Below are 19,980 nucleotides of genomic sequence, written 5' to 3'. Positions count from 1 at the left end.
TTATTCATACGTTTGAATATGCGTATAATACACATATTTACTAACTATGGTTGATATAAGTGTATATGTGAAATTTGTAATAAAATAATTGGGTTGAATTTATTCAAATACATTAGTATAATAGTATTCAATGTTACAATGAATATTTGGCTTTTCTATAAATTAGAATCATATCCTTTTTAATGCGGCTTGTTGAGTACGTTCAACAAGCATTAAATTTGATGTAAAAAGGGCAAATTGTTTAGAAACCAAGTATCTTAAATCGTGACCAAAACCATTTAGGCCCAATAAATCGAAACCGTTTAAAAACCGAGAAACCAAAATCATTTACTAAATGGTTTGGGTTTCAATAAATAAAATCGTTTAATATACGGTTCGGTTCTAATTTCACCTCAAAATCCTTACACCAAACCAAACCGATTACACCGAAACCAAACCATTTCACACTCTTACCACTAGGTATGACGGCCCAAGAGGGTGGTCAAGTTGGTAGGATCCAGATTCTCTACGGTGCAGCTGCCCGTCCTGCCTGTGTTGCGAAAACACAAGGCCGTGTGCAAGACCGCTTTACCCCCACTCGGGCAAGGTGCTAGGGCAGGGGTAAGGTGATCTTTGTGTGCGCCCTGTGTTTGCGCAGCACAGGCAGAACGGGCAGCCTAGAGGATCCAATCCCAAGCTGGTGTCCCACAGTTCCTGTCCCCAGCCACAAGACGAGAGGCGGCGGCGGAAAGAAGGGAGCGGCGCTTCCCCTAAACATACAACTAAACCAAATTGGGCTCGGACTTAGCAAACCCAATCTAAGCCCAGGACACGGACTCAGTAACGTCTGCCCACGTTACTCTGAATAGCGACTCTCTGAAAAAGTAAAGTTAATTAAAGGGGTAGTATAAAAATTACAAACTTCCCCTTCTCGTCCAAATAGTTAAATCTCGCGAGTTGAACGCAAAATAGCAATTTCAGCAAAGCTTGATGGATCAAGAATCACTCGATTTCATTCCAGCTTCTTAAGCTTCCTATCGATCTCCCTAAAGGTTAGTTTCGATCTCTTCGTTTGTCATGTTATTCGCTTTGTTATAAAACGACGAGGCCTTCTGCTTCAAATTCAGTTCTGTTTTTTCCTCTCTAGATTTACTTCTTCGACTGCCATTGATTCTGGTTAAATTTTCTCTTCTGTTTCTACTAATTCGCTACTGCTCATTCTGTAGACCTCCTTCTTAATCCACGTAAGAGTTCTTTGCCAATCTACACCTGTATCTCTCTTATTCATCTATTAACTCTTTTTCTTTTGTTGAATTATTTTGCTGAAAAATCTTTCGGGGCAAAGTAGTCTGGTAGGGTTTTATCATTGCGGTCTAAGTTGAAATTGCAAAATTTCAGAAATACTGGTGAATTCTTGATATGCAAGAACGATTAACAGATTATTGATACATCAGGAATTAAGGGAGAGGAGGGTATGATTCAATAATGCTTTCTACATATGTAGTATCCTTTTAACAATTTGGGGAGTCGATGCAAAACGAGGTTGGGTAGGGTATTGAATGTATTCAAAATTTTTCTCAAAGAGTGCAGAATTTTATCCTGATGTAATTTGGGTAACATATTTGTAGTTATTAGCTTTAACAGGATACATATTTATCTGAAACCAATAAAAAAAAATTATTATTTTCCCTCACAAATTGGGGAGGGAAAGGGGAGGATGAGAAAATTGAATCAACCCTTGAGATACTGACATATCATTTGGAGAAATAAGAACAATTCAAACATAAACCAGAATAAATTAAAGAAAAGGCGCAGTGGCAATAACAACTACACAAAAGCAAAAGCAATAGCACAGTGAAGAATCATTAATAAGATATTATCTGGATGTGACATAAATTAGAGCACTTGACTGACGGCTGTTTGAGTTTATATTGGATTTTCTTACTGGTTTGGGACTTGAGACCCACTATGAGAAACCCTATAGAGGTGCTCAACTGCCACCAGCACTGCACCATTTACAACCACTGTTAAACCCTAGAGAATCTTTGTTGTTTGCATGCTTCTTATGATTTTTAGAGTCTAATTAAAAGTATTCTGAGCTTTTGTCAAAACTTGGTGCTTGTGTTCACTGGGTAATCACATAAATAATCAATGATCAAAACCATAATCACAAATTCTTGCAATAAAAAGTAATTAGAATAAAGCACTAGATTGTCGATGAAACATGGAATAAAAACTAGTATCTAGAAAACATTCTAAAATGAACACCTAGAGGCTGTAACTGGAGAAATTAGAAAGGGATCAGTGGCATTATTGTGACAGTTCTAGTCTCTCCTCCCTGGCTTGAATTAGTAAAATGGAAGCGGTAATAGAGCGATGATATATGACTATGGTATCTGTCACTAGAATATTCTCGGAGATTGAAATGTGTCAATCGGTAAGTGAATTAGGAGAGCAAATATCCTCTGTTTAGAGAAATTAAAAGTCCCCCTATTACTGGAAATTCTTGCATTAGGGTTTCTAGGTGGCAATACTGGAAATTGTTCCGCAAAGTTATCATGCCCATAGTTAGTAAATATGCATATAATAAGCTTACTGTAACGAATGGTTGAAAAAATGTTTTTTTGTTTCTTTATATTTCCAAAGATACGGAATAATTCATGTATTTTATGGGAATAATTGAGTTTGCTTCGAAGCTCAACATAAGAAACTGATCAGTCTAGTTTTAAAAGCGGAGCAGTAGAAGTTTAGATTACTATACCATAGTTCAGAGCTATCAATGACATTGGTGTTACACTCTTTCTGCTTAAGGAGGCTAACATAAGCAACACTGACCAGATCTAATGTGCTGAGTGCTAAGTGTTCATCCCCAGCTATTATATTGCATTTATTTCAGTGGGGAGATTTTCCTTTTGGTAAATTTGTGTTTTACATGCTACTATTCTGTTTGTTGAGTGATGTACATGCTTGCTTACAGAACAAATGAATAATTAGAGAGAAGTTTAATGACGGATGCGAGGAAGCAATCTAGTTTTAAAATCGGAGCAGTAGAAGTTTAGATCACTATACCATAGTTCAGAGCTATCAATGACCTTGGTATTACACTCTTACTGCGTAAGGAGACTAACGTAAGCAACACTGACCAGATCTAATGTGCTGAGTGCCAAGTGTTCATCCCCAGCTATTATATTGAGTTTATTTCAGTGGGGAGGTTTTCCATTTGATAAATGTGTGTTTTACATGCTATTATTCTGTTTGTTGAGCGATGTACATGCTTGCTGCATAGTGAATATATGCCGTATTTTTGCTCATGGATTTTTAAAGAGGAACCGTATTAAACAGGTATAAAATGCGTACCATACTATTGCCATGCATGTGTTTACGACGATATTTTAGAAGTATTATTGAAGTCAAGGTCCTTTTAATACATACTTCCCTTTTTTTGCTGTACCCATATTTACTTACTATGATCATGCCTGACACTAATTTCTCCTTGATTCTAGGGTATAAACTTGAAAGTGAATTTACTTTGCAACAGTGGAAAATAAAAGAGAAAGAAGATGAAGGGAAAAGAACGAGAACTATATGGGCTAAGATCCTTTCAGATTAGTAATTACATACTTAGGCTTAGTTTTTCCCTACTTTCTAATTAGAGGTGGCATGGCCATGGTCGACGGAGGCCTTTTAGATGCTCCAGTATGAAGGAGTGATTTGATTCAGATTGAAGGAACTAAAAGAGTCAGGGTAGACCTAAAGTGACCTTAGGAGAAGTAAGGAAAGACCTGCATAGCTTAGGCCTTGTATCAAGTATGATTTCAAATAGAGCTGATTGGAGGGTAAGGATCCATGTAGCTGACCCCATTTTGTTGGGATAAGGCTTAGTTGTTGTTGTTGTACTCATTTAAAGAAATAAAAACAGAATTTATAAAGTAATCAACCCAGCTAAGTTACCGAAAACGAATTATAGAAATCACTTCCTGATTTTAAACCTAAGACTTCAACTTACTAAATTTGGACTATTACAGTACAACTTTAGCACCTCATATGGGTGCATAACTTATTCACTGGACAAATGAAATTGTTACATAAAAATAGGTTGTACATCAAGTTCCTAATTGAATCAAAATTCTTCAAATGGGCACCCTATTAGTGAATTGGTCAAAACTTTCCCAGACCATATTGAGATCAGATGTTATTTGTCTTATTAGAATGTTAACTGAGTAAGCTTTCAATGGCTCCAAAATGGCACTAAAGGACAATTTTTGACTTGTCTAGAATCATCCCAAAGAAAAGTGATCGGAATAACCCATAAGAGTGACTCAAATCTTAAAAAGAAAACTGTTCATCAAAACCCATGCTTAGATGACCTCCCTCGATTTGAACATGGCCAGCATTTTCAAAGAACAATTGTTTGTTGTTTTTTGTTGTCTTTGTCAGAAGAACAGGTTGGTGTGGATGCTATTTCTATGTTGGTTCAGCCTGACACTAATAACTATTGTTGGGGACAAGGACCCCGCTCCTTAATTAGTCATTCCTTTGCTAGAATTACAGGCTTACGGTAATCTTGCCGGGGCCAGATGTCTCTTTCTCATATTTCTAATTATTCTTCTGCTCACTTGCTCTGACTCGATTTCTTTATTCTCTCTGTTAGACTCCTTTCTCTCATCTCTGTCTCATTCTATCCATATAATTGTCTTCTATTCTGATCGATTCTCTCTTCTCTCTCGCCTCTGATTTCTCCCTTTGTCCCCTTCACTCTCCCTGCCTTTTCCCTTTTATATATGTCTTCTATTTTTTGACTTTGCTTTTTCACTACCATCATAAAAGGCTGCGTACATTATGACCCTCTCCAGACCCCACAGGGCGGGAGCCTCCTGCACTGGGTACACCTTTTTTTATTTTAATCTTTGCTTTTTCACTACCATCATAGAAAGGCTGGGAAACTGTTCAGGATGTTGGAACGACACATATTTTCCCTGACCGTTTCAGTGACCATTCCATTTTTAATTATCAAAAACAGGGATATTGGCAGTCTGAAGAAGAAAGAATATGGTTTTAAGCTTGAGATGCTCTGATGTCTAGGTTCAGATCTATGATTGGATTTGGTGGGTAGACTGTTTATTGAAGAATTGGTTATGGGCAGCCATATTCCAAATTTATACAAGCTAATTGCCATCACCTTCCAAAGGAATTCCCACAGCCACACCATGTTGCCATATGCCTTTTCTTGGTCATAATTGCAACTCAGCCCACATCCTCCATCCCTTAATTTTTAGTTGATGCATTTTCCCCCCTGTTTGCTGGCGATATGGATAAATGCGTAGAGTTCATACAAAACAATGATTATAGCTTTCCTGCCATCAGTGTAGATCACCCCATTCCAAAATCAGCGTCTGAAATTGCAATCCGAAACTTGATCCGGCTTAAAAATTTTCCTTCATTTTGCTGACGAGGGCAAGGTTTTAAGTATCCTTTTGTATCCGCCGATACTAACCGATACATATCGTATCTTTAAGGTACCGATATGTAACCTTAAGTTTTTTTTGGTATTAGTACATTTAAGAAACCTAATCCTTTATATATAATCAATTGAATGTTCTTGTTTCGTCGTACTTTGTTTTTATTTTTATTTTTTTTATACATGATATATTTACATATTACTTATTTATTATGTTTTATGCTTCAAAACTGTATTTTGCATATATCCTAAGCATTTCCATACGTTTCTTGACCATTTCCATACATATCTAGCATATCTTGTCTCTCTTCGATAAGATATGATACATCTCTTAAAATCATCCATCTGATATGATACCCTATACCGATACTTTAAACCTTGGATGTGAAGCCTATAAACAACAATTTGTTAGGTATCATATACATCTTCTCAACTTCCATTAAGTTGGATGGGTCTGACTTCTGATTGCAGGGCTAATCGTGGAGGCAAGCAACAGTAGGATAACAAATGTAAGTGTGCATACCCAGGACTCCATAGACAATGGTCAAAACCTAGCTTTGGGCAATGGATTCTGCAAGGATTATGGACGGATTAAAAGGGTGGAATCATTGTGAAAATAGGTATAACAAAAACTGGTTTTGATATCTTATCACAGTAACAGAAATAAACAGAAAATCCTGGAAATTAGAAACAGATGAATTAGATTTTGTGATAGGAATTGTATAATTTGAAAACCAAAACTATGATTCTAGACAGATTTCTGGTATCAGGAATTGGGGGTGTAACAAAACTATGAAAAGGAGGTTACGATTTGAAGAAGAAACCATAACTAATAAGGAGATATGAGGATTCTAGACAGATTTCTGATATCAGGAACTGGGGATGTAGTAGGATTGGTAAAAGGAGGTCAGACTTTGAAGAAGAAACCATAACTAATAAGGATAATTGGTATAAAAACTTAGAACAGGAAATCAGATCAAGACATAAGAGAAAAAGTGAGATTTTCTGATGAATATCTTAGGCAGAAAATCCCACTTTTTAATAAAATGATAATAAAATGAAATTACAAAAGTAACCCCAATAATTATATAAAAAAACTTCTAAATGTCTCTAGTGGATCAACATTCAGGTTTAGACCTGGTTCTTCTCAGTCTAGGTCTCCAAACCTAATAAAGCAAGACTAGATAAGGTTTTTTTGGTGAATATAATATATTACCGAACCCCAGGAGGGGGCAGGAAAAACGGGGGGAGGGGATATACAAAGAGGAGAGGGGGAGAGAGAAAGGGGGGGCAGCCGAGAGCCAACCTTTGCAGAGGTGGGGCCTACAAAATAGAAAGATCAAGACTCCAAGACACAATGATATTCCTGTTCCTTGGGGTATCAATAATGGATCTATGAGGGATAAAACTGAGCTTGGATGAGCCATCGAAAGAGATGGCTTTCCAGACTAGATTAGTTAGCTTCAATGTTTCGTGCGTAAAGAGTATAATATTATATTGTTATTTATCATTATTTTGTAGTTATTTATTAAGCATTGTACGTAAAGTTGAGTCTTAATAGGACTATATATTGACTCTTAGTGGGAAGTTATTGTAGTAGTGGGTTGAGTAGTTTTAACTACTTGTAATTCTTATTTATATAGATAATTGAAGGACAATGAATAGATTTTGAATGTAATTGGTTCCTATGTTTTCTCTCTGAGACAGGAGGTCCGGCTTCCTCAGTAAAACCAAGGTGTCATGCTTCGCCCGTAAGACCAACCCTATCATACTATCCTACGTTATCTCTTCTTTCTGTCACCTATTTTCTCTCTTCACTTCCGCGTGCGTAACATTCAACCTCTTCATCAAGACCATAATCAGGGTCATGATGTAAATCGAAACACGAAGAAGAGAAGACCAAACCTTTGTTCAAATGAACAGTGTCACAGCCCTTGTGGGCCACATTGAAAATATCAAGTGGAGAAATATTCTATCCTAATGCTGCCATAGTTTAGTTTCTATTTTTAGTTTCATAAGGTAGGTTTTATTTCATTGCAATAGAATCTTAGGTAGTTTCTAATTTCGGTCTTTCTATTTCATGTACTAGCAATAAGGAGATTTGGTTTCTATTTTGTTTCTTTTTATTTGTGTACTTGTAATAGTTGTCTAACAAACAAGTTAGAGTTACTTAGGCAGCAAGTTTTTCAAGTTTTAATTTTGGAAACTAAGTCCTATATAGTGTAATAGCCTCCAGAGGGAGTCCCCCTCGATTTAAAAAAATGAAGTTATGTTGCTGTTTTGCAATGCATTGTCCTGTAAGAGGCTGAGAAGAGTGAGATGCTCAGGCTGAGGAAGCCCCCTATCCCCTTCCCTTCTTCCCATTGATCTCTCTTCTCTTTCCCCTACTTTTAATTTTGTTTTTTTAGTCTGCAACCTACAACCATGGCCTTTTATTGGAGTTCTCTGATCAATTGAAGGCTACTATCAACCTTAGTTGCTACTGGAAGTTTACTTGCTGGCTCTGAAGGTCCAGAACCCTGTGGATAGCTTACCTTCCTACTTTTGTGCTGCTGTTCTGCTCTACTCTATGTCAGCAACCAGAGGCTTTATTGTGCTGCTACTCCGAGGTTCAGTTAACCACCCAAGGGCTCCATTCAATTGCCATGTTGATCCCTGATGAGGTCTTGCTGATCAAGCACCAGAAGCCATTGACTTTTCCCTTGTTCTATACAATCGGCTGGGGTTGTTTAAAGTCTATTGCTGCCACAACTTGAAGAGGGCGTATCTCTTCAACTACTGATCAGAATCAGCTAGGATTTGGGGAATTGTTTTCTGTCACTGAGGCTTATTTACGAACCAAGTTTGAGACCATTCTACTGGCTGGTTTGTCTGTTACTTGTCATCTTGTAATTTCATTCTATTTCTGTAACCAGCATCTATCTCCATATTTAACCATCAGAACAGGCCCAAAATTGAAGGGCTAGCCCTTCCTAACTAGGCCTAGACTTGATCAGAATTTGAGGTCCATTTTCTGGTGGGATATTGGTGAACTGTGATACTTTCTATTTCTGGTTTGCTAGCCTTGACTGACCTGCGGTTAGGGGGGTTGTCTACTCATTGGAACTTATGGTATTATGGGTAATTTGAAGTTAGTTTACTTGTAAATTGACCTTACATTAGTTCATCATCTGGATCAGGAGGAACAGGTTCAAAAATCTCAATGTCATCTTTGTTGTCTGTATTTTCCAACAATTTCTCAATCATAGTCAGAGAATGGGTCTTGTTTGGACACTTGTTGTCGAAGTGACCTTTCTTGCCCCAATTGTGAACCCAATGTTTATCAACCACTTATTACCCTTGGAGACCTCTGGCTTCTTAACCTTATAGGGTGCAGCTTTTCTTTCTTTAGTTTTGGGTGCAGGCCTGTAAGCTAAAGAAGTCTTGAGTATGTCCTTCAAGTAGTTGTACTTTTCTTTGGCTGTCTTGGAATTTGCAGCTGTCACATTGACCAATCTAAAATCCCTATAAGCAAGCTCTAATCGGATCTCTGTATTCAGCCTATTGATATACCTCAATATCTGTTGTTGATCTGTCTCCTTGAGTCTGAATCTTATGGTTTAGGTATCAACATCTTTACTGCCTTTGGTGGAAAAGCATCTTCTCAAAATTAAGAGTAACAAATGGGTCCAAATCGTCTGATAAATCTCGACTGTAGCACATCATCTCACCATGAACATGCATACCTAGTGAATTTGGTGAGGATATGCTTGCATTTATTGTCACCCGGGAAGGGCTTTTAGGCAAAAATCGTCTCAACCTTGGTCAACTAGTCAGGAAAACTTCAGGTTCTGTTCCAACATTGAGCTTCGGAATCTCCACCTTGATGTCATAATCCCTATCTATGAACTGTCGTCGTGTGATGTCTTTGCGAATAACTGGCTCTAGTGGTGGTCTCAGAGGCGTATCTATAAGCTGTAGAGTAGCAAACTGAGGAACTAGTATATCACGGTCCTGCTTGATCTCTTCTGTTGATATTTAGACTGTCCAAAGTTAAATCCATCTTGGAAGTGAGAGCTGCTATGACTTTTGAATTTTCCTAACATCTAGGTTCGGAATGTGCCATGCCCTTCCTGATATAGCTTGTACTACTCAGTGTTGGTGATGTGAGGGGGTCCTATCATAGTTAGAACAACTGTAAGAATTTTGGCTTTGATACCAATTAATGCAACCCCACGTTACGAAACACTAATTTGGGTTGTTATGGGCCCACCAAAGGGATTAAAATCCAATTATGAAGTTGTGTCAGTTTCGTAATTTTTGGGAATAGTTTAGGACCTCTTTGAGCAAGAAACAGAGTCAGTGATGTAAAGGTAATTAAAATTTTGAAGAAAGGATGAATCTGGAATTTAATTTCAGAATAAGGAGTGAAATATAAGAGAACCAGGATAGAAGGGATTTTGTCTAAATCAAACAGTTTGTTGTCCGTTGTAAATCCATAACCTGGTACCTTCTTTCCCATGTTACACACAAGCCATCAGAAAATCTTAACTGGTTTCAGGTGGGATATCTCTCTCAATAGGTATCCAATCCAAACAAGATTCAAGGCAGAGATTCCCAACCCTTACAACTATGGAATCTTTTCAACAAGCACTCAAATAACAAGCAAAGTAATAATATTTAATGACTGAAAGAATGATTCATCTCTCTGCCAAGGAAGACTCTTACGGGCTTAAATTGGACAGACTATGTCGCCTATAGGAGCATAACCTTTACACAAAATCTCAAGGTGAAAGGAGTAGGATCGATAGAATTCGATCCAATAGACTTGGGCTGCAAGTATCTCCCAGAACAGAACACTGCTTGGTTAAACAAACGCTTGTAACAGGGAATTAAAATGAATACGAAAATAAGGAACAAAGGTGAAGAACGAGGGAAGAACTAAGGAAGTGAAGAGACCTGATATGAAGAAGAATGAATCGGAACAAGAGAAGTAAGTAACCATGGAGGAGGGGGTATCACCAATCGAACCAGGTTCTCATGGCACCAGCATATATCACACCAAATAAATTTTCATTCCCAAAACCTCTTAATCGATGGATTTCAAGCATATAAATAGACTCAAAACTTTTGCTACTCGTAATCTACTCCTACGAGCTAACAACAGGAATAAAATAATAATAAAAATAAATTACAAAAGTAACTCTAATACTTAACTAAAAACCCAGGTTTGGACATGGTTCTTCTCAGTCTGGGTCCAGCCGGTCCAGCCGGTCCAGCCATGGAAGTGCAACTGCATCAGCCATGAATTCAAATAGCATAGCAGGGAGGAAATCTCAAAATTTTATTCATCAAATTCGTATGCTTCCAATGGCAGGGGTACAAAATCTATTCAAAAATAAAAAGCTTGTGTAGTGAAACTCTTAGTTCACTTAGGGAAAAAAAAAAGAAACTAAAATAGTCTAAAACAATACTACCAGCAATAGAAAACTAAAATAAACTGCAGCAAAATAGTAACTTAAAATAAACTCCAGCTAGCCTAGATTTACTAAGTAATAGAAAATAGAAATTATAAGGTATTCTGAATTATACTCTAAAACTTGTGGCCTTAATTACTATCCATAATATAGGTCTATTAAAGAAGCCCATTGCATAAAAAACCCATTGACCATTTCTGAATCAAAAGATGATTTTGTCTTAACAGTTTGCTGAATCAAAAGATGATTGTGCCTAACAGTTCGCTGAATCAAATGATGGGAGTTCTCTAAAATAGTTATCACTCAAGATAAGTTGCAATGGAGTGAGAAAGTGCCTTTTATCGTCTTAAATTTGTATGGTGGGATGCTTACAAACATATTGGTATAAGGCGGTGAGGATTGGTCATTAGTCACAGTTAATAACCAGTTAATTCCGGGAAAAAATAAAAAGGAGGAGCTTGGCTTGCCCTCGTATACTTCAGCTAGTATTGCTCCACTGGACCATGAAAAACCTGAATAGAAACATGGAATTAGAAGTCAAGGTTACTTTAAGCAAACTGGAATTATGAGAACATTTATAAAAGAATAAAGTATTTTTACTTTTATAAATCTAGGCTCCAAGCTGGGTATAGGGGTATGTATAGGGGGCTGATAAAAGAATAAAGTCATTTCCTTGGTAATAGATATACTTGTTTGGGCATTTTTATTGCTGTGGTGTTGTTGGATTGCTCGCTTTTCTGCTGTTTTTTTTGTTAACATATTATGTTTCAGCTTATGTTCAACTTCTTGGTGAGTTCTGTCCAGTTTCTGAAATAGTTTTGATTATTCTTGATAAATAATTATATAATTATATAATTTCCTTATTCCATCAACCGATCCTGTACACATTATTTCTGAATTGATTTGTAGCCCTGCTCTTGATTTCATTGATTCTTTGGGTCTAGTAATCAAATAGGTAGGATCTTAAAACAGTTTCACATCAGGACGAGTATTTATGGTGCAGCTTTTTACAGCACCAGCTTATATTATAGTGTCATAATCCTCTTATCCATTGACTCAATTTCATGCTTGCTCTAAGAACACAAACACATTCAGAATAGGTGGTTTTTCCAAGAACAGTTTGGAATCTATGCTTTTAAAGGTCTAGAGGCAGATTGAGATTATTGGAGCAAAGATTATTGTTTTCTTCCTGGGACTGAGATGACATCTCTCTCTTCTAATCCATGGGTTGTTGTTTGACAAGTATTTGGTATTGTTTTAGGACGGTTCAGTTAATGAAAATGCTATATTGTTGGCGTGATTCAAAATTTTGACCAAAATGTCAAAATTTCAGTGAAATAACTCAGTTGCAACATTAATCGATACAAAATTCTAAGAGAAACACCGGAAAGTCCAGATTTCAATGAAATTTCGACTCATTTCAGCAAAATTTCAAACATTGACTCATATATAAAAGCAAAGTTACGATAAATTTTCACGGAATTTCGTCGAAATTTTGAGCTTTCAGTCTCTTTGGCTTGAGACTAAGGCAGAAGAAACTCCCAGGAAGGAACTTCCCCACCTCAGCTTTCTTCCTCCTTAGTGTGAAAGGCCTTATAACAGGTCACTGACTTGGGAAGAGTTGGGTTGGATACTGGTATGCCCACTTTGTTGTGCCAGCTATATCTCTTTAGTATACTCAGCCACAAAATGGTAAAGGAAAAAGATGTGTACTGATGCACCTAAAACTGTAGTTTCAAGTTGCACTTTTAATTTATTTTGGAAGATGACTAAGTTGGTTTTGAACTAATCAGATATAACATTGTCATCTTCAACTTTAGTCCTTCCAATTTGTCATCACATTTGCAATTAAGAGAGTTTGGTTTTTTGTACATGGATAGCTTCTCCAGTTAACTCTTCTTCTTTTCCCCCTTGGTTCTTTGCCAGAGATTAAAATTTTCCGTCTTCAGTCCTGAGAAAATGTGCAAGGTCAAAGTTTAGTCTTAGATGGAATTGAACTTCTCTGTCAGTCAGAGTTTCTAACATATATCTGTGTAACTTTTGCAACCTATTGGTTGCGGGTTCGAAACTGGGAAACAGCCTCTCTTGCGAAGCAGGGGATAAGGCTGCGTACATTTGCCCCTCCCAGACCCTGCAGTAGCGGGAGCCTCATGCACTGGGATGCTCATTTTTTTACTCCCTTTGGCTTGAGACTCCAGATTGCTAGAAAACCATTTTTTTTTTGGGGCAAAATCCTTCATTTTGTTGCTGAATCAAGGCTTGGTGGTCGACTTGATGTATCCAATTCAACATTTGGGGGGATTTGAATCATCATTTGGCTAAATTTCCCACCTATGGGGCTGCTTTGATGGACTTTGGGAGACTCTTCAGGCAGAGGATGACATGGCCATCATATGTTCTAGGGTCTGAAGGTAAAGTACCACTTTGGGTGTTTTTCTTTTTCAATCTAATGTTTCAAACATATGTAAACATGCTTAAATAGGCAACCCTTGAAGTTTCAAACCGAAATTTCAGGTTTTTGGCCATTGGAATGGACATTTTGAAATTTCCACAGAAATGGACCAAATTTTGTTGGAATTTCAACCATTTCATCAAACATTTTGGTTTTGGCGAGGGTCAAAATCAAAAAATTTTGAATCTTGATTGTTGGAGAGTTAGCAGGCCTTAGCCTCGATTCTGAAAATCTTCTCCCTTTGGATGCTTAGGTTGGCAAGGTAGCTGATTCTCTTGTCAAGAATGGTGTTTCTAGAATGGAGTTGTGCTGTGGCCTCTTCCCTCTTTGTATTTACTTCGATTCTTGTGATCTCGATGCCTAATACTCTCTTCAAGGTCAAAGCTCAGTTGCTTGTTCTAATTAGTTTCACTGAAATTCTCATAAATATGAAAGAAAATATCTTTCCTCCAGTCTGACAATGTTAAATGCTAGTTGTTTCTAGTATTTTAAATATTTGTGCTGTTTGGGTGTGTGAAAAATATAATGACTGACCTGAGGATGAAATCTCTGTTATCTCATGTATGGAATGATGGCAAGTGTATATTGAATAGCCAGGGTTAGAGAATGAATTTGAAAACACTGCAAAATTCTCAGCTTTTTTTAGATCTTATCTGCACGTGTTGCTTCTAGACTCATGAAGGATGAAAATTTTGTCCTCCAATCACTCAAGGTGGCACAACTCTTTAGTATATTATATTCTCTTTCTTTCTTATTCTCTAATTATACAATTGAAATATTTGGCTGTAGCAGGCTTGGCACATGGAACTGTAACTCATTATAGGAGATCAAGTGAGTACAATGCAACCGATGGCAAATGATAAGACTGGACCACCAAATTTCCCAGGAAGACCTGCTGCCTCTCCCTTTGCAGCTGCTCCTCCAACAACGATGCCCTTTTTATCCTCCGGTCCAGTGGTTGGATCTGAGGCTTCTGGTTATAGAGCTTCACCACCAGCTAGAATTAATGGTCCATCTATGTATTCTCCACCATCTTCTTATGTCCCACAGGATGTTGGTTCTTCTCAGCGTTTTCCAACACCACAATTGCCTCCTTCAGCTCAATCAATACCTCCCTCATATGGTCCACCTGCTGGGCAGCCAGTGTTTTCCCCATCGATTCTTCCTTCTGCAGGTCAACAAATTTTGCCTCCACCTCCACCTGTTTCTTTCCATCCACAACCCCAGATTCCTTTAGTGCCTATGGGACCTCCTGCTCAAAATGTACCTTTTACACCACCAAGAGGGAATGTGCCCCTCTCTTCATTAGAGTCCTCGTTTCCTGCTTCCAGAGCAAATTTGCAGCCTTCTCTGCATGGATATTCCAATGTGCAAGCTAATCCAGCTTCACAAGTTCCTTCTCCTCGGCCTCCATTTTTTGCTCAACCAGGAGCTTATATACCACCGCCGCCTGTAACAGCTCCGATGGGTCTTAATCTAAGGGAACAAATGCAACACCCCGGTGCAGTGCTTCCTGTGGGTCCCATTCAAGGATTAGTGGAGGAGTTCCAGTCACTTTCTTTTGGATCTGCTCCGGGAGCAAGTGACCCAGCACTCAATTTTAAAGCATTCCCCAGGCCTTTGGATGGTGATGTAGAGCCAGAGTCCTTTGTTAAGATGTACCCCTTAAATTGCCATCCAAGATATATAAGGCTTACAACCAGTGGAATACCGAACTCCCAATCATTGTTTTCTAGGTGGCACTTGCCTCTAGGAGCAGTAGTTCATCCGCTTGCTGAAGCTCCTGATGGGGTCAGTAACAATAGTACTCAATCCAGATATGTTGATTGGAAGATATGATGATACAGTTCTTTATCTTGTCTGTAATTTATTTACTTATTAACTGTTTGTATTATTCAGGAGGAAGTGCCTACAGTTAATTTTGGACCAATGGGAATAGTTCGATGTAGAAGATGTCGTACATATGTCAATCCCTATGTTACATTTACTGATGGGGGTAGAAAGTGGCGCTGCAACATCTGTGCTTTGCTCAATGATGGTATATTACAAATCAAGAATCTGCTCTGAGAAGTAAAATTTGTCCACAGTGAACTGACATGTCTCTAGTAGTGCATAGTCCCTCACCCCCTTTTTCCTCTCTTTTCTAGTATATAGCTTTTTATAGAATATGATTTACTAATAGTATGTTGCTTTCATTCATCATCTTATAGATGAATCATATCTGTAATTTCCCTACATAGTCACGTCTATAATTTTCCTTGCATAATCAATTAGTTCTAAAGATATGCTTTTTATATTCCATATGCAAGTATGTCATATTTTTCGGTCCAATTTCTGTCTCCATTTTTGCCTGCATAATCTGTACACTCACATACAAAAATAGTAGATGCATACATACATGGATAGTATCAATGCATGTTTTTGTACAGATCATAACTATAAAATTCATAAAAATTATAAGTATCTCGCCATGCTCGACGAGATTAATGACTTTCAAACTTATCTGATGCGTCAGACAAAAACTTCCCTATTTTTTGGTACAACTGCAAAATGCTCCTTCTAAACTTCATAAAAATTATAAGTATCTTGCCATGCTCGACGAGATTAATGCCTTTCAAACTTATCTGATGCATCAGACAAAAACTTCCCTACTTCTAGGTACAATTGCAAAATGCTCCTATCCACAAAAACTCTTACTTTCTCTCATCCACAATCGTGGTTCTAAATCTTGGTCGAAACTTGAGATATCTTGGTTTCGCAAGAAACCGAGACGAAACTGATATGCGGTACCAATTTGTACCTGGTTTCGACAGGTTTCAACATGTTTTGGCCATATTTTTGCAAGTTTCAACCTGAACTGCCCATAGAAATTCACTTGTCCCCATCGAAACTCGACGAAACTTAGGAGTTTTCGACCTCAACCTGATTGAACCACCTCATTTATCTCAAGTACCATTATCATTTACTTAAGATTCATTCATAAATAAGCAAATAACCCTATTTGAATCCAATAAAAATAGTTAAAAAATCAAATTCCAAAAGGAACAAAAGTTAACCCCCCATTTCAAGAACAAAAACTGGATTTTCGGCTGTAGGTGCAATTTTCAACTTTCTAATAATGGGGTTTTTCTCAAATTTAAAAATTCCTTAAATCTTAATATGGTAAAACATTGCTAAAATCTAAAAGTGCGGTAAAATATTAATTTGTTTTGATGTCCAAAAAAATATTTTCATTCAGAGCGATTTTGACGGCATTCGCGCACACCAAATTTGAATGCAGGCAAGAAAAGTTGATCTACGACCACCTGATTTACAACCAGCCTGCGGTCGAGCTGGTTTACGACCACCCTTGCTCTAGTAAACCTTTCGAGCCTCCGCTTGCTGTTGAGCCCCAACGACAAACGAACCTACGGGCGGGCATTTTCGGGGAGTAGCCCGCTTCTTCATACACTTCCTGGCACATACATTAAGGGAGCCATCGAAAGGTGACTGAAACACCAGAAACGGGGACTATGGGGACATTTCTTTTTTTTTGTAAATACCTTTATTTTTTAGTCCAGTCGAGCACCTTTAACATCGTATTTGCAAAGGCAGTTCCCGCCCCTGTGACCCCAATCACTCCGTTGTCCGTGACAGGCTCGTGGAACTCGTCGAAGATCCATAGGTTGTAGTAGTCATGAGCCCCTGTATGATTTAAATCAAAGTCTCTTTCCGCCCGATGAGTTGGGGTCGAGGTAGAGCAGGAAAGGAGGCTTGATTCTTCAGAAGAAGAAGAATTTTCACATTCAGCTACTATGATGGGTGGAATAATAGGCAGCATATCACACTCGACGTATGAGGGTCGGCGAATATGGTATTGAACTTTTCTCCATCCCATAGCATCATGCATTGATGTAGTGTTGAAGCTTTTATAAAATCTGTTTCCAACCCCTCTTTCACTTGAATTTTGAAGTCCGGCTCACTCCCGGCTACCTGAAGAGCACGGCTTCTTGCTTGCTGGGGTGGGTTAGCCTGTTTATATAGCTGTAGGCCTTTTCTTGCTGCTGATCATAGACCACCCTTATGATTAGAGTAGGCCTTTCCTTGCTGTTGCACCTCACTAATCAATCATCTAGCTACTAATTGAACCGGGTAACTTACCGGGACACTAACTCATTAACATTCAACTCAGCGAAATCAAGATATTTGAGGGTGACCTATTTCTACTATACTTGGCTCTGGATGGCAAACGAACTAATCCCCAAAAGATCTACAAGTACTGATAGAAAGAGTTTTGTCAGACAGGACCTGCTACTTCCCGGACTGGTCGAGGCCAGCAGCATCGACAGAGCCAGTGCCGGTTGTGCAAAGGCAGCAGATCGGGATCGAAGAGCAGTTGTTTAGCAGAGGTATGAGACCGACATCCCATTATGTTCCTTTTGGAATCCAGCATTCGATCCTTTATTGGAAACACCTCACGATTGAATGGTATCCTCGAGTGCCTCTGAGGGGCTTGACGTCCTTCCTTCTTGACTCGTTTTGCATTGACGAAGTTAATTCCATTGATTCTTTGGCCCCGAGCCTCACTGGTGAATTCGAGGGAGCTGCTAGCTTCAATTCTGTACTCAGCCTCAATGGGAGTGAATCCAAGCCTTAGTAGACTCATGAATATTGGTAGAATCTTTAACACCAAGTTTAGATGGTACCTGAGAAGACTTGAGTAGTTTGGTGTGGAACAAGGCCTGATGCATCCTCTTTGCTGTTAGGTACTGGTAAAGGAGACATTGACAGAATTACCAGTCGGTTTGACCAAATTTGGTGTGCGTGAATGCTGTCAAAATCGCTCTGAATGAAAATATTTTTTGGATATCAAAACAAATGAATATTTTACCGCACTTTTGGTTTTTAGCAATGTTTTACCATATTAAGATTTATGGAATTTTTAGATTTGAGAAAAACCCCTGCATTAAAAAGTTGAAAATTGCATTTACCGCCGAAAATCCAGTTTTTGTTCTTGAACTGGGGGGTTGACTTTTATTCCTTTTGGAATTTTATTTTTTAATTATTTTTATCGGATTCAAATAGGGGGTATTTGCTTATTTATGAATAATCTCTTAAGTAAATGATACTAGGCATAAATAAGTGTTTGTCTTGTGTCTGTCCTGATTTCCGGCACAAGTGTCTGTCCTAGCTTCCCTCTAAGTGAACTCCTATTTGGACTTTGTTTTTTGCAAAATCTGTTAGTGCCATTGTGTTTAAATCCTAAAATAGGCTGAATAACCTATTTTAGGAATGTACAATAACCTAAAGTAGATGGTCGGTACAGCCAGCCCAGTCAGCATCAGTATAGAAATCCAACTTTAGACTTCCATTGTTTGGCAACGGGATTCCTTTCCCTGGGCTGACTTTAATACTGATGGATCCTATATACTGCTTCTAGGTGAGTGATCTTTGGATCATGAAGAAATATGCTAATTACCTACAACATAGGCAATGTCTGGTTTGGTGTGGGAGAGATAGATAAGTCTTCCAAAGAGGCGTTGGTACCTCTCTTTGTTGACAGAGTCACCAGCTGGGCTGCCTAGTTGGTGATTGACTTCAATGGGAGAATCAATAGGTTTACACCCAAGCATCCCAATTTCTTCAAGAAGGTTTAAGACATATTTTCGTTGGGATATAAAGATCCCTTTGCTAGATCAGGCTACTTCAATCCCTAAGAAGTACTTTAGATGTCCTAGACCCTTAGTTTCAAATGCAGCTACCAACTGAGTTTTCAGGGATGAAATTTCTACTTCATCATCTCCGGTAAGTACTATGTCATCTACATATACAATCAGCGCAATGACTTTCCCGTCCTTGTGTTTGACAAATAAGGTATAGTCAGCATTACTCTGCTTGTAGTCCAACTTGATCATTGCTTTCTGAAATCTCCAAAACCATGCCCAAGAAGATTGCTTCAACCCATAGATTGAGTCGACAGACTTTGCCAGCTATGGTAGGGGAGTCAAAACAGGAGATACATCCATGTAGACCTCCTCAGATCGCCATTCAAGAAGGCATTCTTTACATCTTGCTGCTGGAGACTCCATCCAAAATTTGCAGCGCAGGATAACAAGTTTCGAACATAGTTCATTTTTGCAACTGGAGCGAAGGTCTCCTAGTGATCGATGCCATAGGTTTGTGTGAATACCTTGACAACTAATCTGGCCTTAACGAGCAATGGTCCAATCTGCATTTTGTTTTACTGTGAACACCCATTTGCATCCAACTGGTTTCTTCCCGTTAGGAGAATGTACAAGCTCCCAAGTGTCATTCTTCTTCAAGGCCAGCGTTTCTTCTACCACAACATTCTTCCATTTTGGGTCAGCAATAGCCTCCTTCTAACCTTGTGGAATAGATACAGAAGACAATGAAGAAACAAAGTCACGGTAGGAGGGTCATAGGAGACATTCACCCCCCCCCCAAAAAAAAAAAGATTCATAGGAGACAAAGTTAAATAGGGTGTTTGGTACAAGTTCTGACTCCTTTCCTTAGGGCAATAAGACGATCATCAGAGAAAGAACATGTATTACCAGGTGCTTGAGTTGGTGGGACCAGCTTAGGGAGCGTAGGTGGACATGGTAGGTTGGGATAGTCTTTTCCTTTTTGTGATAGGT

General features: G+C 38.4%; 1 protein-coding gene across 3 annotated transcripts in view; it reads left to right on the top strand.

Moving 5' to 3' along the window:
• The first annotated feature begins 893 nt into the window (after positions 1-893).
• Positions 894-19,980, top strand: part of LOC122642392 (protein transport protein Sec24-like At3g07100) — a 57,185-nt gene continuing 38,098 nt past the window's right edge. For 2 of the 3 annotated variants that reach the window (XR_006330037.1, XM_043835842.1), the window contains exons 1-3: positions 894-1,031; positions 14,138-15,136; positions 15,245-15,383. Coding sequence is in view for 1 of the 3 variants with exons in the window: in XM_043835842.1 (XP_043691777.1) it covers positions 14,186-15,136; positions 15,245-15,383 (1,090 nt within the window). In the remaining 2 variants the exon portion in view is untranslated. Of the gene's footprint in view, positions 1,032-1,167; positions 1,224-14,137; positions 15,137-15,244; positions 15,384-19,980 lie in introns of those variants that run through there. The other variant, XR_006330038.1, reaches the window with a different exon arrangement.

This window comes from Telopea speciosissima, chromosome 10 (genome assembly GCF_018873765.1).
Source record: "Telopea speciosissima isolate NSW1024214 ecotype Mountain lineage chromosome 10, Tspe_v1, whole genome shotgun sequence".
NCBI lineage: Eukaryota > Viridiplantae > Streptophyta > Magnoliopsida > Proteales > Proteaceae > Telopea > Telopea speciosissima.
The sequence above is the reverse complement of the archived record's forward strand: the minus strand, read 5'-3'. Positions and strand labels throughout refer to the sequence as shown.